The following is a 27,534-nucleotide window of genomic DNA, read 5'->3' as shown; positions in this document are numbered from 1 at the left end:
TGATCTCTTCAGGAAATGGACCCAGTAGTAGTTTTGCTGGATGAAAGGGTATGCACAGTTTTATTTCTCTTTGGGCATAATTACAAATAGCTATCCAGAAAGGTTATATGAGTTCACAGCTCCACCAGCAATGTATTAGTGTCTCAGATTTCCCACATCCCTTCCAATACTGATCATTCTCCTTTCTGGTCATATTGGCCAGTCTGAGAGGTGTGAAGTGGTACCTCAGAGATGCTATAATTGGCATTTCTCCAATCAGTAGTGATTTAGAGCAATTTTTAATATGTCTATGGATAGCTTTGATTTCCTCATCTGCAAATTGCCTTTGCATAGCCTTTGACCATTTGTCAATTGGGGAATGGCTTTTTTTTAAAATATAAATTTGACTCAGTTCTTTGTATATTTTAGAAATGAGTCTTTTGTTAGAAATAGTAGTAATAAAAATTGTTTCCCAATTTACTACATTTCTTTTGATCTTGGTTACAGTGGTTTTGTCTGTGCAAAAGTTTTTTAATTTGATTTAATCAAAATTATCTAGTTTATTTTTACCATGCTCTCAATCTTTTCCTTGGTCATAAACTGCTTCCCTTTCCATAGATCTGAGAAGTAAACTATTCCTTGATCTCCTAGTTTGTTTATAATATTGTCTTTTATATTTAAATCCTGAACCCATTTTAATTTTATCTTGGTATAGGGTGTCAGCTGTTAGTCTAATCTAAGTTTCTGCTATACTAACTTCCAATTTTCTTAACAGTCTTTATGAAGAGAGAGTTCTTATCCCAGAAACTGGTCTCTGTGGGATCATCAGACAGCAGATCACCATAATCATTTCCTATTATCTCTTTTGCACCTGGTACACTGATCTACCACCCTATTTCTTAGCCAGTACCAGACAATTTTGATGACTGATGCTTTATTAAATAGTTTTAAATCTGGTAAGGCTAAACCTTGGTACTCTAATCTCAAGAAACAGGAGGGTGATGTAGTGAATCATGATTGAATCAGGAAGACTCATTTTTCTGAGTTCAAATCTATCCTCAGAAACTTACTACCTGTGAGACCTTGGGCAAGTCATTTAATCCGGTTTGCCTCCATTTTTTCATGATTCATTAAGAACTGGACACATCGAACAGCAACAAAATTCTAATCCCATTTTTATTGGTCTTTGCAGAGATGCTTTATTAAATAGTTTTAAATCTGGTAAGGCTAAACCTTGGTACTCTAATCTCAAGAAACAGGAGGGTGATGTAGTGAATCATGATTGAATCAGGAAGACTCATTTTTCTGAGTTCAAATCTATCCTCAGAAACTTACTACCTGTGAGACCTTGGGCAAGTCATTTAATCTGGTTTGCCTCCATTTTTTCATGATTCATTAAGAACTGGACACATCGAACAGCAACAAAATTCTAATCCCATTTTTATTGGTCATTGCAGATTATTGAAATGCCCTTGATGGAAGAATGCTTTATTAAATTAAAATAGCTGTTTGAGGCAGGCTGGGTGGGGATGATTAGATGATATTTGCTGAGATGTTGTATTGACATTGTATTTCCTTGTATACCAGATGAGACAGCTAGAGTTGGCACAAATACAACAAAGAGATGCCAATATCACAGCCCTTGCAGCCATTGGACCAAGGAAGAAGAGACCATTGGACTCTCTTGTTGGACCTGGAAATGAGGTACCAAAATATGCTTATCTTTTTATGGGGGGGGGAGGCAAAGTTGAAATGAACAATTTCTTATACAGTATATCCTCAATAAATAAATGCTTTTGAATTCTGAAATATCCCTTTGATCACAGCACTTTTCAGGTAAACAATTCTCCATTTGACTACCACATCAGATCCCAATTTCTTTAACATTCTTTAACACTCTTATTCACATTTATGTCCAATATCATTCAAAATTTTCTCTAGCTTTCAGGGAGACTGATTATAATAATAGCCTCTTAAAACAATCTATTTGCCTTTGTGGGTCTCTATTGCAACCATCCAGAGAACCTAGATGAGCCATTTGTATGATATAGGCAGACACCCTAAGTGAAAGAAAGACTACAGTGTTATTTCTTTAAAGGAACAGTTTGAGTTTAAAGACATGGTAAAATCAATATAGTACAGTCATTGTTACATTATACCATTTTTTCCCTTGCCTTATCTGCTATAAAGTTGTATCAAAATAATATTAAAATGTCTCTTCTACTGTCTAATAGACTCCACCATGTTTTGTATCCTGACTTACCTAACCTTGGTTGATTCTTCTTTGTTAATACAGCATTGCCAGCATCTACCCACGTATTGTATCCATTGCTTTTTGAGTCACCTACAATTTAGAGTCTTCTGAGATTTAGTATCCTATATTGTGTGGTCTTTTAGCATAATAAGAATCTTAATCATGAAAAGATCTATACATCCTACTTCATGTCAAAATTTTGAGCTCTATGAATTCCTTATACCTTATTCAAACCTTCCTCGCTTTTTCTCCTGGACTGTTTGGCGTTCTAATTGCTTTTCCCTACATCATGCTCTTCTTTCTTTAATATAATCTTCATATTGTCTACCAGACCAAAACTGGCATCTAACCTGTGGGTAGCCAGAGCTGAAACAAAGCAGACTAGAAACAAGTATATCAGAACACAAATAAATTTAATTTCAGAGTGAGGAAAACAGTGCATGCAGTCAGAAGTCCTTCCTTCGGTAGAAAGGTCTAACTCTGTTGATGCTGTAATCACTTATATATGAAAAGGGTTGACACACCACATAATCATTCTTAGGTTTTGAGAGTTTTTATGGTTCATATTTCTTGGGTCTATACAGTGTTCTTGAGGCTCATGGTAAAAGTCATTTATTTTAGAGGATATCATCATTCTCTTAGGCTCAAAGCTTGGGTGTCATTCTTGATCTTTCTCACACACCCCCTCCACCAGTCCATTGATATAGGCCTATCAATGTTACTTTTGCATCATTACCAGCCTTTGTACAGACTGTCTTCCCAAGCCTGGAATTTACTGCCTCCTTATTCTTAGTCTCATAAGAGTTCCTTTAAGGTAAAACTCAGGTACCATCTTCTGCTTGAAACCTTTCTTGTTCTTGACCTAACCCTCTCCTCCTCCCCAAAGGACAACCAAAAAAACCAGCTGCAACAATTCCTAGTGTTTTCTTTTTCGAGTGATCTTGTATTTAACTATTTTGTGCATATATTTATTAATTTTATGTTTATCCTGTATGTTTTTATATGTACTTATCTATTAAAATATAAACACATTACAAGCAGTAATTGTTTGATACATTGTAATCAGCACAATAATAGCAGTTATTTATTGATGGATTTTTTTGTTTTTCATTGCCTGGTAAGGTATTTAATAAATGCTTATTTGATTTTCTTCCTTTACCCCGAAGATTGTGTTATCTTTGAGACCAGCAACTTTTTTTTTTAGTCTTGTAGTATATGTGGACCTTGGACAGACTTCAAGAGATAGTGGAGGGTAGAAAAGCCTACTGCACTATCATCTCTTGGATCAGAAATAGTTGGACATGACTGAACAAGAACAAGGTTGCCCCCAGAACCTTTGGGAGACCAAGCCAAGAGCTCCAGAATTTGCCAATAAAGGGATCTAGTCTAGTTCTAAGCCTTACTCTGAGTAATTTCCAGATCAAGTTGCCTCACAGTTTTCTAGATTTCTCTATGTTCCACCTGAATCCAGAGTTTATTTATCTGGTACTCATCATGCAGAAGGGTTTTGTCAGCATAGCCTGGATGTCCTCCTTAGTTAAGCATTCAATAGATCTGGTCTCTCATCCATATAGGGCTTAGATTCAAATAGAATCAGCACCAGGTCCTTTGTCACTTGAGAAGAACCTGTTGGCATTGTTTGGAACTTCAGCTAGGACTGAGTGACTTCAACTTGAGGAAAACAGTCAATGACTTTAGCATTGATTGATAATATCTGTTAAGAACACTATGGAAGTGTGCAGCCCATCTCTCTAGGATCATGTCCCTGTTGTTAATGTGGTTCCAACAGCACTGAGTAATTGAGATGCACCATAGGTCTTTGATTCATAAATAGCTTTCAGGGCATCATAAAAGCATTTTAGTTTGTTACTGTCAGCATAAAATTGATTTTCATCTGCCTTGTTACTGAGCCAAGAGTCCCTGTCTCTTTAAGCTTCATTTATACTTTACTTTTGATGGAATTAAATGCTGCCTTCTTAGAAATGGATGAAATATCTTACTGGTAAACCCTGTGGAGTTATCATTTTTTTCATTTAGCAGCTTTAGAATTTCCCCATCATTTTCATCAAACCAGTTTTTTTTTTTACTTTTTTCTTTTGGCAAGGCAATGGGGTTAAGTGACTTGCCTAAGGTCACACAGCTAAGTAATTATTAAATGTCTAAAAACGGATTTGAACTCAGGTCCTCCTGACTCCAGGGCTGGTGCTCTATTCACTGCACCACCTAAATGCCTCCATCAAACCAGTCTTGATGTTTGCTAGTGTTCTGCCCCAGATGAGCAAATGCAGTTAAATATACCAAATCTCTGAAAGCTGCCCACTCTTTCTGCTCCACTGTTGCCAACTATGTGTTGGCTCAGTTTTCTCTCTAAGTTAGCAACAAACTGTTTTTGCTCAGAGAGATACTCTAATCTCTTGACATTAATTCACCTAGTATTCATTTTACTTTGGAGGCATCACTTTGTTTGAATGTGAATATTTAACTTAGTCTATGATCAGTCCAGCACTTTGTATCACACATTGGCTTTGTCATTCACACATCCTGTCTGTCTCTTCTTCTTAAGATCACATAGTCTAATATGTGCCAATATTTGCTACAAGGGTACATCCAGGAAGTTTTATTATGTTTCAGTAAATGGAAGACAGTATTTGTGATGAGGTTGTGAGATGCACATGGATCACAAGTCTTAGTAATAGGTGACTATTGCTGTTGCTATTTCCAACTCCATTCCTCCTAAATTGTCTTAGGAAGATTCTGAAGATAACTGAGCAGGAGAGGATACCAGACACTGAGGTCCTTTCTCGAGCTAAGCTGCTTAGCATTCCAGCAATACTAAGAGATGGAAACTATGATGGGCTGAATAAATTGTTAGAATGCTAGACATATACTTGCCAAAAAAAACTATTTTTTGGAGAACTCACACAGGACTAGTGCTCACAAGATGGTCAGAATAAACGATACCGAGACATCCGGAATTATCACTTTTAAGAACTTTGGAATTGATTATACAGTATGGAAATGCCCTCATCAGTGAGGGGGCTGGCTCTATGAGGAAGGCAGAATTGAAGCAGCTCAAAAGAAATGTGACATCTGTAAGTTTGGAATATCTACCCCAGGTGTTCACATGGACTATTTGTAGCCTGACCTATGGTAGAGCATTCCAAGTTGGTGTTGGTCTGATCAGCCACAGTAGGAATACACTGTTATTTGTCTCAAACAAAGTGATGTTATCTTGCTCTTCTTCAATTACAAAGGACAAAAACCAACCAACCAACCAAGTTCAAATAAGGAGACAGAATTTTCCTAGACTTTCCAGCATTCTTCTACTCTTAATTATTCTTGATTGAGAAATAAAATGGAAATTGAGTTTTACTTTCTCTGTCCAGTACATTAACTATTCATACTATCTTAATAGATTAGAGAAGAAAGAGACCATAGATAATTTAAAGGAGAGACAGGAAGAGACAAAGGACTTAAAGTCAGGTAGTAGCATTGGAACTAGAACTTATGACTTCACCCTATTCTCAGTTTTGTACTTCTCTTTCAGCATTTCCTTTGCTATTTGAATTTGCTTTCTGTAACCCCTCCTATAGTGCACCTATTTCCTTTCTTATTCTCTGAATACAGAATCTTCTTTAAAAATCCTTTTTTTCAAGATTTAACTCTCTGGGCATCCTTCTGATAACCCTTTTCCTTCCCTGTCAAGTTCTTCTTGACCCTGTGCTTGTGCTTCTGCTGTGTAATTGTTCTGGGCTATCTTGAAGCCAACTTGTGAAGTAGAATACAAGTACTCAGACTTGCCCTCCCTGTTTGACACTTCGTTGGTGGATATATTTTCAGAAACATTTTATGTTCAGAGAACCTTGGCAGTAGTTTGGCACAAACTTTTCCCACTTCTTAACTTGGAGCAATCATACTCTCATTCAGCAAACCAGGTTATGTAAGCATCCTGGATTGTGCTAATATGAATTGGAAATATTTCTTCTTAAAAACATTATTAGTTTGATAACACTCTTAAGAGTAGAGTTGACTTTTGCTTTAGAAGTTCTTTAGATAAATTTTTTCATTTGTCAGTTTTCACACTAATTCTTTTTGAACATTAAACACATCTTTTGTGGATGGTGCCTATACTTTCCCCAATAAGCATTGGAGAAATCTTTCTTTGTGTGTATTTTACTGCTTTAGCATGTTATATACTTATTTGCTTCTTGGTAACTGAGTTTTTCTTCCAGTGATTATTGTTGCAACAGTCAGTTATATTTTGTTTGTGTTTTTCAAGGCAATGTAGTTAAGTGGCTTGCCAAAGGTCACACAGCTAGGTAATCATTAAGTGTCTGATATGGGATTTGAACTTGGGTCCTCCTGACTCCAGGGTCTGTGCTGTATCCACTGCACCACCTAGCTGCCCCAATGGTCAGTTATTTTTAAAAGGACTTTTTTTCCACTTGTTCTTTTCTCCACATTGTCTTACTTGAATAAATATTAGTGATGTTGCATCCAACGTCTTTCATGTGTTCTTTCATAATGTTCTGTTCCCTGGGATTGAAGATTGTGTTTTCATGCTCCATTCTACATCCAGATGTGGATCACAAGTATATTGTGTCTGATATAAATTTCTTAGAATGAGCATACAGTCCAAAAAGGGAGGAAAAGTCTTCTTCTTAGAAAAGCAATTTATAAAATAGATTTTCTTTTTAAGAAACAATTTTCTAAAAAATGAATAAAATTAGAATTAAAAATTAGAATCCTGAAGAACAACCAATGACTATTTAGAATTCTGCTATTGCCATTATTAATAGCATACACTTTACCATTTTTGCTCTTGGTCAAGAAATTTTCTCATTTTGCTGCTTCTCTTTTTCTGGCAGACTGATCTGCCCTCCTTTAGAACCACCTGTTTGTCTTTAGAACTTAGCTGAATCTAGGTCTAAGTAGTAATCACAATTTTTTCCATGTTACCCTGAAACAGCAGTAACTACAGCAATCTCCTTTGTGTTTCACCCAAAGGTTCAGTATGTTTTCAGTCTAACACTTAGGAACATTTCAAAATAAGTGCCCAAATGCCAGGCAAACTATACATTCTACACAGAGGCAATAAAAAAACTGGTTATACAATTTTGAAAATTAATTAGGTACAGTTCATTAAGAGTTTTGCTTTTGTCAGTCTGGCAGTCTTACCCCAATTTGTTCAATTTTTTCAGTTTTCTGAATTTTGACTGCATGTTTACCTTGGTGATTGGATGGCAACTTTCAATTCAACAATTTAAGTGCTTTCTGTGTCTGTTATACAGAAACAAAAGACATTCCTTACCTTCAAGAGGCAAATAATTCTGTGCCATACAACTTATTTTCAGAAATAAATGCTAGGTAATTTGAAGTGACAGAGAACACTTACAACTTAGCTGAGAGTAGGGAAGGCTTTGTGTTGGAACTGGTACCTGAGGGTAAGCCTTGATTAAAAGAAATAAATTTTGAGAAGTGAGGAATAGTAGTAGTGCTTTTCAGGAAAGAAGGAGGGAAGGGGAGAAGAGAGGAAAGAAAGTGATGGTGGCGAGGGAGTTCAACCATCTAGATATTTGGGACAGCCCTGGAATAATTAAGATAACAAATAGAATGTCAGATTTAAAGTACTGCCAAGTAGGTCAGTTTGTCTGCACATTCTTTGTGTGAAGGGAAGTAATAGGAAATAAATTTGTACAGGTTTGGTGGAGGCAGATTTTGGAGGACTTTAGATAAACCAGAGTGTTAGGAGTTGGTGTTTTTATCATAGAGGCAATAGACAGCCCCAGAAGATTTGAGCCACATGTTTTTACATGCTCAGACTTTGCTATAATAAGATTATTTTGATAGGTTTTTGAAGGCAAGGTTGGAGAGGCAAGGAACCAGAAGTGAGAGACCAGTTAGGAAGCTCTTACAATATTGTCCCTTAGAGTAATGGTGATGACCTGGTCTTACCAGTTATCAGGTGACTAAAGAGAAGGCACAGATGTGTATGCTCCTTTGGGAGTAAATTCACAAGATTTGATAGTCTATTTGACATGTGGGAGTAGGGTTGAGGGAAAGTGAAGAATCAGAATTGATTCTGGGATTTTGAGTTTGAATAACTAGTAGGGAGGATTGGACAGTCCAGAAAAATAGTGGAGTTTGGAAAAGGTAGATGTATTTAGGGTAGAAATGAGTTCATTGGAATTGTTTGTACAGGGCATCTAGAGATTGATATCCAAAAGACAATTGTTGGGGGTTCAGAAAGAGGAAAAGGAAAAGAATAAATACTTATAGTTACTTTGTGCTAGATAGTATGCTAAGCACTGTAAGTATTTTCTCATTTGATCTTCATAACAATTCTGTAAAGTAGGTGCTTATTACCCTCATTCTACAATTGAGGAAACAGAGGGCAAAGAGAGGTTAAGCGAATTTTATGGGGTTAGCCAGTAAGTATCTGAGTCCTATTTCAAATTCAAGGTGGTCCTGGTTCCAGGGCCAGCACACTATCCAACGTGCCACCTAGTTGTCTCAGGAGAGGAATTAGGGCTGGAAACATCTATGTGATAGTCATATGCATGGAGATGACAGTTGAATCCAAGGCTTATGATGAGATCAATGAGGGAGAAGGAAACGATCACTCAGGAAGGAGCCTTAACAGACACTAGAAGGCAGAAGACCAATGGTTAGTGGTACAGCCAGAGCAGCTAAGGAAGGGCAGCATAGTGCACAGGTATAAGAAAGAACAGAACACAGAAGATGACACAGATGAGGAGGATCACTGAGTAAAAGCCATAATGTTTAGCACTTAGACTGAGAGAGCCTTTTCAGTGGAGTGTATAGGTAGAAAATCTGTTAAGGGATGGGAAGGAAGCAACAGAATAAGTAGGCGAAGCAGGAATAGACTACTCTTTCTGGGTATTTGGGATGTAATATAGGGTCACACAAGTAGTTTGGCTCCCTTTTAGCTTTAGTTTAGTTGAGTTGGTGTGGGGGGAGTTTTAGTTACTCAAAAAATGGATAAATCTATATCTTTTTCTCTTAACAGTAACAAATAATTTTAAATATTGATTAGGGATAATTAGAACTCTCTGTACCTTATATGTAAAGCATATCAAAATAAGTTTCTTTTTAAGCTGGCTATATCAAGAGGAATAAAATCTTACATCTGAAATACAGAAGTACAAATTACAGAATGTCAGCCTGCAATTTTATTTTAAGTGCTTTTTCAACTAACATAAATAGTGAAGCCTCCTGATAAAATATTCAGTTGAATATAAAGTACCTATATTGAAATAACTTGAAGTAGTTGAATATATTCACAATACTAAGTCAAAGCTATATTGTGATGATAGTTTTTTGATTAAAATAGCAATCATTTGCTAACCAAAATAACTCTTCAGGTGTATAGAATGGTAAGCCCTTACTCTCTGGAAGCAGATACTTTGTGAATCTCATCCATGAAGATAAGTAGAAAAAAATGAGTTGAAAACAAATTCCAGGTAAAAATCACCAAATTAAAAATAATTTTAGAAAAACCATTATTAAGCAATTACTTATATGATATTCCACTGAGTGGATTTGGTAAAGTATGTTTGTTTTATTTGTTTGTTTAGATTTGACCTCCTTTATTCTAGAGAGTAATGGTTAGTCATTAAATTAAATTCTCTCCATGGTGGGTGAGATATGGTCCTTTAGACCCATTGTTATAATTTGTTGTGGTTTCTTTAAGGAAGAATTTTCATTTGTCTTGGTGCTATTAACTTTGGACTTTTCTTAGAATAGTTGTTCACTATATAAAGGAAGGTTTAAAACCACACACACAGTTTATCTGTGCATCAAAAGAATAAGGAAATAAGTTAAGAGAAAACTTAAAGGCAACAATAGTACTCAGAGTGCAAAATAGACTTTCTACTTTTAACAAAAGTTTTATTTTTTTTATTTTTTTTTAGGTTTTTTTTTTTTTTGCAAGGCAAATGGGGTTAAGTGGCTTGCCCAAGGCCACACAGCTAGGTAATTATTAAGTGTCTGAGACCGGATTTGAACCCGGGTACTCCTGACTCCAAGGCCGGTGCTTTATCCACTACACCACCTGGCCGCCCCTTAACAAAAATTTTAAAAGAAAACAAAAGCTGGAATCTCAAGGGTTGCATGCCTGCCCATCAATTGGAAAGTATGAACAAATTGTGGTATAGGAATATAATGAAATATGATTCTTGGATAAGAATTGAAAAGAAACACATTCTCAGAGAGTCCTGGGTATAGGAATTGACAAGATTGATGTGAGCGGGACAAGGACAGGAACACTTTAAAGAAAAACAGCTTGTAAAGACTTTGGTGTTTACAAGATCATGGCAGTGTTTCTAGAGGAACTGTGATGATAGAAATTTCAGATTCAAGGTGTACAAAGATAGACATTGTTGGACATAGTCACTATGCCTAGGAGAATGTTCCTTCATTGTGTATGAATGAAGCATTAAGTGCTCAGTATGCACAAAGCTCTGTACTGAACAGTAATTGAAGGAAATGAAGAAAGAAACAGCTAAGTAGGACAGTTGTGAAAAGAACAATGTGGCATTTGTTATATACCTTTATAAAAAGCAAGCTATGAAATGGGGAGGCTTCATTTTTTTATATAGTATTGTTCTACTGTATGACTTAATGCTTGCTCTCTTTTTTTTTTTTCCGTGTTAAAGTTCATATTGTTTTTTAAAAAATAAGTGTAAAGGGGGCAGCCAGGTAATGGAGTAGATAGAGCACCGGCTCTGGAGTCAGGAGTACCCGAGTTCAAATCTGGCCTCAGAAACTTAATAATTACCTAGCTGTTGTAGCCTTGGGCAAGCCACTTAACCCCATTGCCTTGCAAAAAACTAAAAAAAAAATATATAGTAAAAAGGTATAGAAAACTATAGTGTAAAGAATAGTTCAGTTGAACTTGAAAATATTTAATAGAAAATAAAATGATTCAATAGAGAGAGGTCTCAGAGGAGTTAAGAGTATTAAACTTGGCATCAAAATCAAAAAGACCAGTGGAATATAAGTAAACTAGGTGATGGCAGAGACTCATTCCTTTTGTCTTTTGAATTCTCAGAACCTAGCATAATTCTTTGCAAGTAGTAGGCATTTAATAAAAATGAATATTTATTTTGCAAGTAAGTCAATTTATTTGAAAAAATGATTCTTTTCTTTTGGATTTTATTTTATTTTAAATTTATTTATTTTCCTCCATTTGTACATGCATATTTCCAAGTTACAAAATTTCCCTCCACCTTCCCTTCCCACCCCTATCCCCTTGAGGGAAGAGTCAGATTCTTTGTTACTTTCTATAATTTGTTAAATTGTTACTTTCTATAATTTTCCATCTTCTGTGCAGTATTAGATTATCATTCATATTCACTGACATATCTCTTACTGGGGGGATTTAAATGACTTATTAGTCATTTAAGTTAAGAGTTAAGAGAACAGGAATGACTATTCCTAAATTTTATATTATTAGTTTTTATGAATACAAAATTATAAGGAAGCCTTTGAAAATAGAATTGGGAGGGGCGGCTAGGTGGCTTAGTGGATAAAGCACCGGCCCTGGAGTCAGGAGTACCTGGGTTCAAATCCGGCCTTAGACACTTAATAATTACCTAGCTGTGTGGACTTGGGCAAGCCACTTAACCCCATTTGCCTTGCAAAAACCTAAAAAAAAAATAGAATTAGGCTTGTTCTTGCAACTGTTCTATGTTATAGTTTAGGAATAGATGTTAACCTGAACTTTTCTGATTAGTATTTTATCAGTATTAATTTATAAATATTCCCTTTGGTCAGTCCACTAGCTTAAATTATAGCTTAAAGCACGGAATTTTATTTATTTGGAGAAGGGAGATGATACCATTAGATTATATGGAGACCAGCAACTATTTTTTTTATTCCCATTCATTTTTAATCCCAAACATCTATCCAGTGCCTATGGGGAAAAAAGTACAATGCTAAGGATTTATTTGAATTGAATTAAATTGAACAATGAAACAAATGGTGCCAAAAAAGAACCCACAGCAATTCATAATTTCTAATATTTTCCTATGTGTGTGGTGGTGGTTGTGGTGATGGTGTTCTGTCCTATATTTAGATTTAGTAAAATACAATTAAATAACTCAAACCAGCTTCATTTGAATTGACAGCCATAATATCCAAAAGAAAAAAATTAAAGTAAATGTCAGCATTTGAATGTTATTGGGACCTATAACTTAAGGCATGTAAAGTGAAAAAATCACAAGTTTCTAAAATTAGCATTGCCAAACCCAAATTCAATCTTTCAAACACATTTCACAGCTTTCAGTATTCTATGACAGTAAATCTATTTTCAAAATCAAGTTTAAAATTTAATCTTTGAATTTAATTCTAAAGTTATTAATATAAAAATGGTAGAATTGTTAGCAAATCATGTGTTTAGAGCTAGAAAGACTCTTAGAAAGGACACCTGGTACAATGAAAAGAATAAAAATACTATGAACGATCTTTGTAGTAGATTTCTTCTAATTGAAATTCTTAGATGTATGTGTTAGGGTCTGAAGCAGCTTATGTGGAACTAACACTTTGCATTAAATTGATACTCTGTAGATTCAAATATAGAGCACAAAGCTCTCAGATAAAAACCTCTGTAAACAAAAATGTCACATATATTGAAAAATGTTGGTTATTCAGTCATGCTCAAGTTTTATGCAAACCATTTTGAGGTAAAAATTGTAACCTAATTCCAGATGAATGCTATTGTGGATTGCCCTATAGATCTGATCTTGTCCTTGTTCAACTTTTATAACATTTTATCAGTTCCTTGCTTGAAAGTCTTAAAAGGCACTCTTGTGCCTTTTGACACAAAGCTTACAGGGATGGATAATTAACAAACTATATTATGGTCAAAACTAAAAAAGATCTTGTGTAATGATGAGCCAAATATAATAAGATGAAGTTTATTAGGAATCAATGTAAAATTCTACATTTTACTTTTTAAAAAAATCTGCCGCACAATTATGGGATCAGGGAGATTTGCCTAGACAATAGTTTCTTTGACGGATTGAGGGTATTAAGAGGACTGTAAACTCAGTATGAGTCAAGTAGTGTAAAAGCCTAATATCATATTAGCCTACTTAAAAGTATAATGTCCAGATGAGCAGAACCAGAAAACATTGTACATCCTAACAGCAGCATGGGGGTGATGATCAACCCTGATGAACTTGCTTATATCTTCAGTACAACCAGGGACAATGTTGAGCTTTCTGCAATGGAGAATATCATCTATATCCAGAAAAAGAATTATGGACATTGAACAAAGACCAAAGACTATTACCATCAAATTAGAAAATAAAAAGCATTATATTATAATGTAATATTACTATCTCATACTTCATATTTCTTTCTTAAGGATATGTCATCACATTCAACTAAGATCAATGTATATAACATGGAACCTATGTAAACACTAACAGAATGCCTTCTGTGAGGGGTGGGGGGAGGGAAGCAAGAAGGGGGAATTTGTAAAACTCATAATAAATAAAATCTTTTAAAAAAAAAGTACAATGTCCAGAATGAGGAGTAGGTAATAATTTTTGCCATTATATTTTTGTTATATTGAGTGTGGAGTACTATGTTTTAGACAGGGAGTATTGCATTTAATTTTAGAAAAAAGGGAGAATTGTATTTGGTTTTGTTTTCTATAGATTTGGAAAACTCATGAATAAGCAGGATTGACTCCAAAAAGAGGTATCTGCAATTTATCTTGTTGTTTGAACACAGCTACTTCCAGTAGAATGAAGGCAGCGTCAGGCAAGCAGTTATGTTCAAACAAGAGCTCTATTGAGCAGGAACTGCTTTTTTCCCTTTTGCATTTCCATTAATTGACTAAAAGGATTAGGTTACTTCAAACTGGTGAAGATTTCAAAGCTTGGGGACTTGATAATTGTCAATGTTTTTGTAGAGTTGTCACATGGAAAGGAATTAAATTTGAATAACCCTTATCACCCTTCACTTGAACTGTTCAAATAGACTTTTTTTGGTTGTTAAGAAGTTGTTTTATTAACACAAGTATAAGATATCACACCAAGGGGCCGGAGCCAAGATGGCGACAAGAAGGGATCCAGTCTTAGGAGCTCTCTGATAAAATTCATCAGCTGAGGACTCTAACTAAACTTTCGAGAGACAGAACCCACAAAGGGACCCAGAGCCTTTCTGCTCTCTTCCAAGTTACCTTGAGTAGGAGAACTGCTCAAGGTAACCTGGAAAAGAGCAGAAAGGCTCTGCTCCCCGGGGTCGGAGAGGCGGCCTGCCAGAGGGGTGGCCCACCAGAGCCAAAGAACCTCAGCCTCCCGGAGGCAGCCCCAGGGCGCTGGGTGTCTCAGCTCACAGCAGCGGGGGAGTCTCCTGAGCTGCACCCCGAGGAGCACTGGCACAAAGTGGGGGAACAGCCTGGGACCTCTGCCAGAGCCAGCACGTGGAGCCCAGCCCTCAGGGCACACAGCAAGCAGCATCTTCTTTCCCCAGCCCTGATCCAGGAAACAGAAGCAGGCGGAGCCAGTAAGCAGGAGCCCCCCAGGGCATGAGCCCATTGAGCTGAGGGAGGGGAGTGAAGAGAGAAACTGCAGAGCTCTGTCCTCTGCCCCTGGAACAGGACTCTGGGGCTTTGACCACATTCAGATCCTGACCACAGTCTAGGCCCCCCCACAGAACAGCAGCCCCCCCCCCCCACATCAGCCCCTTGGCAGAGGGGGGCGCTTCTGGTCATTCACAGACCAGGAGGGAGGACAGAGCCTCACACACTGAGACCCTTGTGGGAGTGTCCCAAAAGCTCAAGAAGCACCCCCAAACCAGGCCCAGGCTGGGAAAATGAGCAAGCAGAGAAACAAAAAGAAGACTATTGAGAAATATTTCGCAAATGAGCCCAAGAAGGACCAAAATACTCAGTCTGAAGATGAGGAAGCACAAGCTCCTGCATCTAAAGACTCCAAGAAAAACAGAAATTGGGCTCAGGCTATGATAGAGCTCAAAAAAGACTTTGAAAATCAAATGAGGGATGGGGTGGCTAGGTGGCAAAGTGAATAAAGCACCGGCCCTGGAGTCAGGAGTACCTGGGTTCAAATCTGGTCTCAGACACTTAGCTGTGTGGCCTTGGGCAAGCCACTTAACCCCGTTTGCCTTGCAAAAACCTGAAAGAAAGAAAGAAAGAAAATGAAATGAGGGAGTTGGAAGAAAAACTGGGAAAAGAAAGGAGAGAGATGCAGGAAAAACATGAAAATGAAGTCAGCAGCTTAGTCAAGGAAATCCAAAAAAATGCTGAAGAAAATAGCATGCTAAAAACCAGCTTAGGTCAAATGGATAGAACAGTTCAAAAAGTTATTGAGGAGAAGAATGCTTGAAAAAGCAAAATTGGCCAGATGGAAAAAGAGATAAGAACTCTCTGAGGAGAACAAATCCTTCAGACAAAGAATAGAATTCAGGGAGATAGATGAATTTACCAGAAATCAGGAATCAATACTTCCAAACCAAAAAAATGAAAAATTAGAAGAAAATGTGAAATATCTCATTGAAAAAACAATTGATATGGAAAACAGACTTAGGAAAGATAATTTAAAAATTATTGGAATACCTGAAAGTCATGATCAGGAAAAGAGCCTTGACATCATTTTCAAAGAATTACTACAGGAAAATTGCCCTGATATTCTAGAAGCAGAGGGCAAAATAGAAATGGAGAGAATCCACCAATCCCCCAGAGAAAGAGATCCCAAAAAACCAACCCCCAGGAATATTATAGCCAAGTTCCAGAACTCCCAAGTCAAAGAGAAAATATTACAAGCAGCCAGAAGGACACAATTCAAATATTGTGGAGCTGCAGTCAGGATCACACAGGACTTAGCAGCAGCTACATTGGAAGCTCGTAGGGCTTGGAATACAATATACCGGAAGGCAAGAGAGCTTAGTATGCAGCCAAGAATGAACTACCCAGCAAGGCTGAATGTCCTCTTCCAGGGAAAAAGATGGACTTTCAATGAACCAGGGGAATTTCAAATGTTCCTTTTGTAATGGCCAGAGCTGAACAGAAGGTTTGATCTTCAGATACAGGACTCAGGTGAAGCATGGAGATTGGAGGAGAGGGGGGAAATATGAGGGACTTAATGAGGATGAACTGCATGTATTCCTGCATAGAAAAATGACACTGATAATACTAATATGAACCTTCTCAGTTAATAGAGCAGGTAGAGAGAGCTTTTATAGTTGAAGCACAGGAGAAAGCTGAATTCGAAGATAAAATATGGTGTAAAAATGGAGTCAATAGGGAAAAAAAGGGAAATGGAAAGAGAGAAAGAAAAAGGAGAGGGGGAATAGTCCAAGATATTTCACATAAGATTTTTTTTTATTACAATGAGCTATTGCAATGATATGGAAGGGTGGAGGCAAGGGGGAATGAGGGAACCTTTGCTCTCATCAGAGATGGCTAGGAGAGGAAACAGCATATATACTCAATGGGGTATAAACAACTGGAGTAAGAAGGAGCGGGGAGCAGGGGGAAGGGGTGGGGATGTGAATAAAGGAGGAGAGGATGGACCATGACGGGGGACAGATATAACACATTTTCTTTTTTTTACTTCTTGCAAGGGGCTGGGATTGGATGGCCTGCCCAGGACCATAGGGCCAGGTGGATTCTGGGCCTAAGGGGTGGTATGGGGGCTCAGGGCTTCTTGGCCCCAGAACCAGGGATCTGTCTGCTGTGCCACTCAGCGACCCTACAGCAGAGTCATAGTGAAAGGAGAGAGAAAATAGAGTACATGGTAGTGGAGAAATAAGAAAGGAGGGAGTTGCGATCAGCAATGGCAAAGGTGGAAAAATATGGAAATAACTTTTGTGATGGACTTATAAAGAATGAGATCCACCCATGACAGAGTTGTTGGTGTTGGAACAAAGACTCAAGCACATTTTTTGTTATGATTATTTGGGGGAGGGTGCAGGGCAAATGGGGCTGGATGGCCTGCCTGGGGCCACATAGCGGGGTGATCTTTAAGTGTCTGGGGCCGGATTTGGACCCAGGTGCTCCTGGCTCAAGGGCCAATGCTCTGTCTGCCACCCAGCCACCCCTACTATTATTACTATTTTATTTTATTTTGGGTCTTTTTTTTTTTTTTTGGTTTTTGCAGGGCAGTAGGGATCGGGGTGGCTTGCATGTCACACGACATGATTGTTGCGTTTACGAGGCTGGACGTGGCTCCAGGGCTGTTGCTTCGTCCATTGTGCCACCTGGCCATACCTACAATTATTACTATTATTATTATTTTTTTATTTTAATTTTTTTCCTCTCCCCTTTACTTTTTTCGCCCAAACAAGTCTATCTATATCCATGGGGGAGGAAGAGGGGTATTTTGTTTACTTTAAACAAGAATATTAATGTAAAAAAAACATTTGTACAAAATGAGAATGAAAAAATAAATTTAAAAAAAAGATACCACATCAAAAAAATTTTGTAAATTTCCCCAAATATTTTGTTTTCCTTTTAAATAAATAGATTGGGGCAGCTAGGTGGCGCAGTGGATAAAGCATTGGCCCTGGAGTCAGGAGTACCTGAATTCAAATCCGGCCTCAGACACTTAATAATTACCTAGCTGTGTGGCCTTGGGCAAGCCACTTAACCCCATTGCCTTGCAAAAATGAATGAATGAATAAAATAGATTTATTTTAATGTGGATTATTCCTTAATGATGTATCCCATTAAAAAAATTTTCTCTGTCTTTTGATAAGCTCTAGTTCATATATTGGTAATCATCTTTTTATTCTTAGATTTTAAGGGAATGAATTTATCATTCAAACTAGTTATTGGTTACTCTTCAGTCTTCCTATGTGATCCTACCATTCTTTTTCAAACATATTTCTTTTTTTTAATTTTAGAAAGGTTTTATTCATTTTTGAGTTTTACAGTTTGTACCCCAATCTTGCTTCCCTCCCCCCACCTCCCACAGGATGCAGTTTGCTAGTCTTTACATCATTCCCATAGTATGCATTGATCTAAGTTGAATGTGATGAGAGAGAAATCATATTCTTAAGGAAGAAACATATAGTATGAGATATAGCAGAATTACATAAGACAACATTTTTTAAAAATTAAAGGTAATAGTCCTTGGTCTTTGTTCAAATTCCACAATTCTTTCTCAGGATACAGATATCATTCTCTGTGCAGATACCCCAAAATTGTGCCTGATTGTTGCCCTGTTGGTATTAGCAAGTCCATTAAGTTTGATCATCACTCCCATGTTGCTGTTAGGGGGTACAGTGTTCTTTTGGTTCTGCTTATCTTGTTCAGCACCAGTTCATGCAAATCCCTCCAGGTTTCCCTGAATTCCCATCCCTTCTGGTTTCTAATAGAACAATAGTGTTCCATCACATACATATACCACAGTTTGCTAAGCCATTCCCCAAATGATGGACATTCCCGCAGTTTCCATTTCTTTGCCACCACAAACAGAGCTGCTATGAACATTTTTGTGCAAGTGATATTTTTACCCTTTTCCATAATCTCTTCAGGGTATAGACTCAGTAGTGGTATTGCTGGATCAAAGGGTATGTACATTTTTATTGCCCTTTAGGCATAATTCCAAATTTCTCTCCAGAAAGGTTGGATGAGTTCACAGCTCCACTAACAATGTATTAGTGTCCCAGATTTCCCACATCCCTTCCAACATTGATCATATTGTCCAGTCTGAGAGGTGTGAGGTGGTATCTCAGAGGTGTTTTAGTTTTCATTTCTCTAAGAATAGTGATATAGAGTAGTTTTTTTATTAAGGTTTGTTTTTTGGGGGTTTTTTTGGTAAGGCAATGGGGTTAAGTGGCTTACCCAAGGCCACACAGCTAGGTAATTATAAAGTATCTGAGGCTGGATTTGAACTCAGGCACTCCTGACTCCAGGGCCGGTGCTCTATCCACTGCATCATTAGCCACCTCGCAATTTTTCATATGATTATGGATTGCTTTCTTTTCCTCATCTGTCAATTGCCTTTGCTAATTTTTTTAATAGGTTTTCTTTTTTGGGGGGTAAGGCAATGGGGTTAAGTGGCTTGCCCAAGGCCACACAGCTAGGTAATTATTAAGTGTCTGAGGCCAGATTTGAACTCAGGTACTCTTGACTCCAGGGCCAGTGCTCTATACTGCACCACCTAGCTGCCCCTAGTTTGTTTTTAATGATGTTCTCTATCTCTTCCTTGGTCATAAACTGCTTCCCTTTCCATAGATCTGACAGGTAAACTACTTAATCTTCTAGTTTGCTTATAATATAGTTTTTTATGTCTAGATCTTGTATCCAGTTTGATCTTATCTTGGTATAGGATATGAAACGTTGATGTAATCCAAGTTTCTTCCATACTAACTTCCAATTTCCCCCCCAACAGTTTTTATTGAAGAGAGAGTTTTTATCCCAATAGCTGGAATCTTTGGGTTTATCGAACAGCAGATTACTATAATCATTTCCTGCTATTGCAACTAATCTGTTCCACTGGTCTACCACTCTATCTTAGCCAATACCAGACAGTTTTGATTACTGATGTTTTATAATATAATTTTATATCTGGCTGGGCTAAGTCACCTTCTTTTGCACCTTTTCATTAAATCCCTGGAGATTCTCAACTTTTTATTTCTCCACTAAACAAGTAGTTTAATTTTGGTAGAATTGTCATTTTTATATTTGCTCAGCCTATTCATGAGCAGTTGATGTTTACTCAGATATTTAGATCTGATTTTATTTGCATGAGAAGTGTTTTGTAATTGTTTTCAAAAAGTTTCTGAGTCTGCCTTTCTATTGTCTGAGGTTACTTCGAATGCTATTTCTCTTTCTAGCTCTTTCTTCTGCATCTTGCTAGTCGTATATAGAAATGTTGAGGATTTATGAGAGTTTATTTTATACCCTGTGACTTTGCTAATGTTGAAAATTATTTCTGTTAGGTTTTTAGATGATTTTTTGGATTCTCTAAGTATACCATCATGTCATCTTCAAAGAGTGAGAGTTTTGTCTCTTCCTTCCCTAGTCTAATTCCTTTTATATTTCTTTTTCTTCTCTTGCTTTTCTAACACCATAATTAATAATACTAATAACATATCTAATACCATATTGAATAGTAGTGGTGATAGTGGGCATCCTTGTATCACCCCTGATCTTATTGGGAATGCCTCTAGCCTATGCCCATTGCATATATAATGCTTGTTGATGGATTCAAATAGATACTGTTTGTTATTATTCTAAGGAACAATCCATTTATTCCTACACTCTAGTGTTTTTAGTAGGAGTGAGTGCTGTATTTTGTCAAAAGCTTTTTCAGCCTCTTTTGATATAATCATATGATTTCTGAGAGGTTTGTTATTGACATAATTATGCTGACAGTTTTCCTAATATTGAACCAACCCTGCATTCCTGGGATAAATCCTACTTGGTCATAATATATTATCCTAGTGATAACTTTTTGTAGTCATTTTGCTAAGATTTTATTTAAGATCTTTACATCTATATTCATCAGGGAGATAGGTCTTTAATTTTCTTTCTCTGTTTTAACTCTTCCTGGTTTAGGTATCAGCACCATATTGGTGTCATAGGCAGACTTTCGTCTTCACTTATTTTTCCTAAGAGTTTATATAGAATTGGAACCAGTTTTTCCTTAAATGTTTGATAGAATTCACTTGTGAAGAATTCATGTGGCCCTGAAAATTTTTTTATTAGGGAGTTCAATAATGGCTTGTTGAATTTCTTTTTGTGAAATAGGGTTATTTAGGTATTTAATTTCCTCTTCATTTAACCTAGGTAACTTATATTTTTGTAAGTAATTGTCCATTTCATTTAGATTATCAAATTTATTGGCATAGAATTAGGCAGAATAATTTCAAATTATTACTTCAGTTTCCTCCTCATTGGTGGTGAGTTCACCTTTTTTATTTATGATACTAGCAATTTGGTTTTCTTCTTTTTTTAATCAAATTGACCAGAGGTTTGTCAATTTTATTAGTTTTTTCATAAAACTAGCTTTTGGTTTTATTAGTTCAATAGTTTTATTGCTTTCAATTTTATTAATTTCTCCTTTAATTTTTAGAATTTCTAATTTGGTATATAACTGGGGTTTTTAATTTGTTTTTTCTCTTTTTTTAGTTGCATATTTACTTCATTGATTTCCTCTTTCTCTAATTTATTCATATAAGCATTTTAAGATATAATATATCCCCTGACAGTCACTTTGAGTGTATCTCCATAGGTTTTGGTATGTTGTTTCATTATTGTCATTATCTAGGATAAAATAATTAATCATTTCTATGATTTTTTTGTTTGATCCACTCATTCTTTAAAATGAGGTTATTTACTTTCCAATTAGTTTTGGGTCTATATATCTCCCTGACCCAGTATTGCATGTGATTTTTATTGCATTATGATCTGAGAAAGATGCATTCACTATTTCTGTCTTTCTACAATTGGTCATTAGATTTTTATGCCTTACTACATGGTCAATTTTTGTGTACTGCAGAGAAGAGAGTATATTCAATTTCCTCCATAAGTCTTATCATGTCTAGGTTTTCTAACAATCTATTTACCTCCTTCTTGTTTATTTTATGATTTGTTATATCTAAATCTGAGAGCAGGGGACTGAGGTCTCCCACTAGTAGAGTTTTGCTGTCTATGTCTTCCTGTAACTCCTTCAACTTCTCTAAGAATTTGGATGCTATACCATTGGGTGCATACATGTTTAGTATTGAAATTACTTTATTGTCTATGGTACCTTTTAGGAGAATACAGTTTCCTTCCTTAACTCTTTTAACTTTATCTATTTTTGCAGCTGCTTTGTCTGAGATAAGGATTGCTACTCCTGTTTTATTCACTTTAGCTGAAGCAAAATAAATTTTGCTCCAACCTTTTACCTTTACTCTGTACGTACCTCTCTGCTTCAGATGAGTTTCTTGTAAGCTGCATATTGTAGAATTCTGGTTTTTAATCCAAGGATTCTGGTTTTTAATCCACTCTGCTATTCACTTATGTTTTAAGGGAAAGTTCATCCCATTCACATTCAAAGTTATAATTACTAACTCTTTATTGCCTTCCATGTTATCTTCCCTCTGTGTTTTCCCTTCCCCCCCCCTTTATCTATATTCCCCAGTGTTTTGTTTCTAAATACCACCACCTTCAGTGTATTTGCCCTCCTATATCCAACCCCCTCTCCTTTTTTCTTCCCCTTTCCCTTTGCAACTTCTTCCTTCCCTTCCTTCTGTTGATTCCCCCTTTGCTCTCCCTCCCCTATCCCCCTTTTAACACTTTAAAGGTAAGGTAAGTTTCTTAAGTGAGTGTGTATATGTTAACTTTAAGCCAAGTCTGATTAGATGAAGACTCAGGTGATTTTCACCTCCTCTCTTCTTCCCTTCTATTGCAATAAGTTCTGTGTACCTCTTAATGTAATGAGATTTACCCCATTCAGTCTACTCCATCCTCCCATCTCTTTACTGTCCTTTTATTCTGTCTGAATTACAGAAAGGTCTTGAGTGTCCATCACTTTTGGCTATTTTCTCTACTAGAATTACAATTATTGAAAGTTATTAGAGTCTTTCTCACAGGTAAGGATATTTCCAGTTTCATCTTATGAGAAAACAGTTTTTAAGTCATATGAATCCATCTCTTCTGGCTAATTAAATTCTCTGTAATAGAGTTACAATTCTTGAGAACTGTCAAAAATCTTTCTTCCAGGTAGGGATATTGCCAGTTTCATCTGATTTGATAAGTTTTCTTTTTAAAATTTTACCTTTTCGTGTGTCTCTTGAGTCTCCTATTTGAAGTCCAAATTTTCTATTAAGCTCTGGTCCTTATATCAATAAAAATTGGAAGTCTCCTATTTCATTAAATGTTCATCTTTTGCCCTGGAAGAGAAGGCTCAGCTTTGCCGGATAGTGGATTCTTGGCTACATTCCAAGTTTCCTTGCTTTTTGGAACATTGCATTCCAGACCCTTTGCTCCCTTAATGTTGATACTGCTTCCAGGTCCTGTGTAATCCTTACTGTGGCTCCTTAGTATTTAAATTGTTTCTTTCTGACTGCTTGCAGGATTTTCTCTTTTATCTAATAGTTCTGAAATCTGGCTACAGTATTCCTTGTTGTTTTCCTTTTGGGATCCCTTTCTGGAGTGGATAGATGTATTTTTTCAATGACTATTTTTCCTTCTGGTTCTGTGATGTCAGGGCAGTTTCCCATCACTAAATCCTGTAATATTGAGTCCAGCTTCTCTTTCTGGGTTTTGTTGATTGGACTTCCATTAAGTGGTTTGTTTCATATTGTTTTTGAGGGAAGATCAGGAGACCTTAGCACAGGACCTGGCTTCTCTCCGCCATCTTGGTCAGAAATCCCTAATGAACTTTTAATTGATTTCTTTTCATCAGTCTTTCCAACTTCATTTTGCCCTCCACATAACTACCAGAATGTTCAGATTTATTCCCTTCTCTTGCAGTTTGGCGTTCAACTTGATCCTTTAATTGAATCTGCCATTCACAAAGTTAGCAGCTTTCTCTTTTTAAGTAAATTTTAAAAACTTAATGAAATGTTTTGTTTTATGTTGCCTAAATTTATCCTAATAAACTTTCTCCAGGAATTTTTCTGCAGAATACAGAATACCTTTTTTGAAATAAAAACAATCAAAGGTAATCAATACATCAGGAATAAAATCAAAAAGTATAGCCAGTGTCCCAATATTCATGAACCTCCCTCCTCTGCAAAGGAGTGAGGTAGGTATCTTCTCATTTCATTTTTAAAACCATACTTACTCTTTGTAGTCACTTTATTATGTTTATAATTCCAAATTGCTTTCATAGATATACCAACATCATATTTATGTCTGATATTGGTTATTCTTATTTTTTAGCATCCTGGTAGGAACACATATATGTATTTTAATAGCTTACAGTTCTTTTGAGAATTCTTTGATCGCTTATCTATTGAGGGATCACTTGTGGGCACTAAGTAGGGTATGCACATGTATATAATATACATAGATATATACATATACAACACTAATGTTTTACATGTGTTTTGTGTGCACACATGTTCATGTGTGTTGTCTATTTGTAATCTCATCAGTGGAGAAATTTGATACAAAAATTTTGTTCTCTTTTTCTTCCCTTATTCTACAGGTATTGGGCTTTTTTTTTAATTTGTAGAGCTTCTCAATTTCATTTTATAAAAATGATCTATCTCATCTTAGATAATTGCCTCTTTCTTATTTTATGTTGTGTATCCATTTTGAATTTATTGTGTTACATGGTGTAAGAAAACTTATCTCTTAATTTGGGACTCTTTTTTTAAGTTTTTTTGTTTGTTTTTGAAGGGCAATGGGGTTAAGTGGGCTTGCCCAAAGGCCACACAAGCTAGGTTAATTATTATTGTCTGAGGCTGGATTTGAACTCAGGTACTCCGTACTCCGTACTCCTAACTCCAGGGCCAGTGCTCTAGCCACTGCGCCACCTAGCTGCCCCTTAATTTGCAACTCTTATGGCCTTTAACTCAGTTCTCTGAGTTCTTGACCTCTGTGCCTCATTGAACATGAAAGACCTGTGGTTACTCTTTCTACTATTAACATAATTTTTTTTTTCTTTCTTAGCAATCTGATCATTCTTTCTCAGTCTGATTTACTTAATATCATTCATATTCTTCTCTCTGTCTATAGGTATATTCCATTGCTTTTTCCTGGACTTTTTTTTCTTCCTTCTCTACAGACTCTTAACTTGGTGATTTCACCAACTCCTATGAGTTCAATTAGTTTCCTGCTTCAGGTTTCTAATCTATCCTTCACATCTGCCAAAATAATTTTCCTGAAACAGCCCTGACCATATCATTCCCATATTCAACAAACTATTGATCCCCTATTAACTCTAGGATTAAGAATAATCTTTGATTTTGGCCATTTAAAATCCCTTCTCAATCAGACTCCAAACTATCTTTCCAACTGAATTAGATATTACTCCAATTAGATTGGTATTTTTACTAGTTTTAAAAAATATTCATTCATCTGTATGCATGTGTGTTTGTTTATGTATGCTTTTCATCTCTCTCTATTCTCATCAGTTCCCTATAGCTGATTACACAGCTTTCTCCCTTTCACCTCTTAAAATCACTAGTTCCCTTCAAGACATTTACCTCAGATATCAACTACATCAATTCTTTCCTGCCATCCCTTTAAAATTACTTTGTATAGATCTGACAAATACTTAAAAGTATGTTGTCAGCCTTAATAGAATATAAGCCTCATGAGGACAGAGACATTTACAGCTTTTTTTGTATAATTGTGGTAGATAGCCCAAACTTAATAAATGCTTGATTTGATTGATAGGGAAATGATATCTGCAAGAAAATGCAGAATATATTTAAAGGAGTCATGAATAATCCAGTTTGTCTGTAGCATAGAGTGTAAGAAAAGAAGCTTTGAACTAGATTTTGTGTAGGACTTTGAGTAGCTAATAAAAAATAAATGACAATTCTCTACTTAAAAATGAGTTTACCACAAAGACTAACCAGTTGGAACAGATTATTGCCATTAAGAAAGACACAAAGTGTTTCTTAGAAATCAGAGAGAAATTGTTTCCAGTTGGCAAAATGTGTGCCATTTGAGCTGGCCCTTGAATGATGTGCAGATTTTCAACTGTTGGAGAGATGGGAGAAGACAACTCATAAAAGAAAGCCAAAGGTGGTGTCTGAAGATGCGATTCCCTATGTGGCGAATAAATGGAGGTTCTGGAAGGAGCCATTTGCTCAGATGGAGAGGGAAAAGACTCTGGAGTTGATCTTCCAGGAAGAAATCATTTTGGGGGTATATTAGAGAAAGTCCAGTGAGAATTGAAGCATAGGAGGCTTTGAAGTTTTAGCTTTGGTAACTAGTCCAGTGCTGTTGGCAGTTTTATAGCAATGGAATGAGAAGAAGTTTGTAAAGACAGAGAATGTTATACTGACAACTATGCAGGAGGAATTGGAAGTGATAGAAAATAGTGTCAGAGAGACCATTTTTTTAATCTTTTAAAATAAAATGGAGATAATTTTCTTTCAACCTTATACCCACCCAAATTTCACCCAAACTGAACACATCACTGTTAACTTTGATTCTTGCATTTGTCATGCCCCACAACTAATCATTTGCCAAGGCTGTTTTTTTTTCCTTGTCTCGTCTGCAACTTGAATAGATCTTCATCTCTCCATTCATACTACTTCTTCCCTAATTCATGTTCCTGTTACATCTTGCCTGGAATATTGTAATTTAACTCTAAAACCATTATCTCCTTGCTTTCACTTTCACACTTCTCATTTTAATTTTCATATAGGGGTCAATAATCTTCCTCCAACACAGGTTTGGATGTGATACTCTTTTATTCAAAAGCTTCACTGACTCCCTTCATTGACAGGATAAAAATACCTGTTCCTAAAGCTCTTTATAGTCTAATTACCACCTGATAATTGCCTTAGTTCATTCTACTTCTCTTCATACATTATATATTTCAAGCCATACTAGAACAGTCTCTTCTCCTATTTTGTCTTGCTTGCTCTGCATTTGTACATTTGTCCAGAAGACCACACCTCACTGTCTCATGATGATGCTTTCCCCCTTCTTGGCTTTTAGAAACTGTTCTCATTTTTGTTTTTTTGAGGCCCAGTATATAGGCTACCTGCATGAATTCTCCTCTGATCTCCCACTTTTTCCCCTTCTAGCTGAGTATACTCCCCATATTGTTACATTCTACCTTTAAGCATATTTGTATGGCTTCTTATTAGATTATAAGCCCTAGAAAGCAGGTAGTACTTAAATTTTATTTAGTTGATTATTCATGGGAGTACCTAACCATCCTACTCTCATACTGGCTGTAGAGCTCCTAGAGAAATTTCTTGTTTGTGATGTAGTCATCATATCATAGTTAAATATTCTAAGTGAGAAATCAATTTTTAAAACTTGGGAGAAGGAAAATTCTTTTTTATTGAAATTTTATTTTCTTTTTTCCAGTTCTATGCAAAGATAGTTTTTCAACATTCTTCCATTAACAAATTTATGTGTTCCACATTTTTCTACTATCCTTGCTTCCCTCCTGCCTCCCCCTGGTAGTAAACAGTCTGGTAAAAGTTGTACATGAATAATTGTGTTTAGCATATTTGTATATTAGTGCTGTTGTGAAAGAGGAATTTTAACTAAGGGGTTCAGAAAAGCATAAAAGAAGTCTTAAAAAAAAGTGATCATAGTATACTTTGCTCTGCATTCAGACACCATAGTTTTTTCTCTGGATCTATGGATGGTATTGTCCATAGCAATTTTC

The 27,534-nt window shown here is 36.3% G+C and overlaps 1 protein-coding gene across 2 annotated transcripts in view; it reads left to right on the top strand.

The window, feature by feature from the left end:
* TAF4B (TATA-box binding protein associated factor 4b) overlaps positions 1-27,534 on the top strand; it is a 198,833-nt gene that overhangs the window by 132,692 nt on the left and 38,607 nt on the right. For both annotated transcript variants that reach the window (XM_074203027.1, XM_074203028.1), the window contains exon 14: positions 1,567-1,683. In XM_074203027.1, the coding sequence (XP_074059128.1) occupies positions 1,567-1,683 (117 nt within the window). The remainder of the gene's footprint in view (positions 1-1,566; positions 1,684-27,534) is intronic.

The sequence above is a fragment of the Macrotis lagotis genome, chromosome X, assembly GCF_037893015.1.
Source record: "Macrotis lagotis isolate mMagLag1 chromosome X, bilby.v1.9.chrom.fasta, whole genome shotgun sequence".
Classification (NCBI taxonomy): Eukaryota; Metazoa; Chordata; class Mammalia; order Peramelemorphia; family Peramelidae; genus Macrotis; species Macrotis lagotis.
This window is presented reverse-complemented; position numbering and strand designations above follow the sequence as displayed.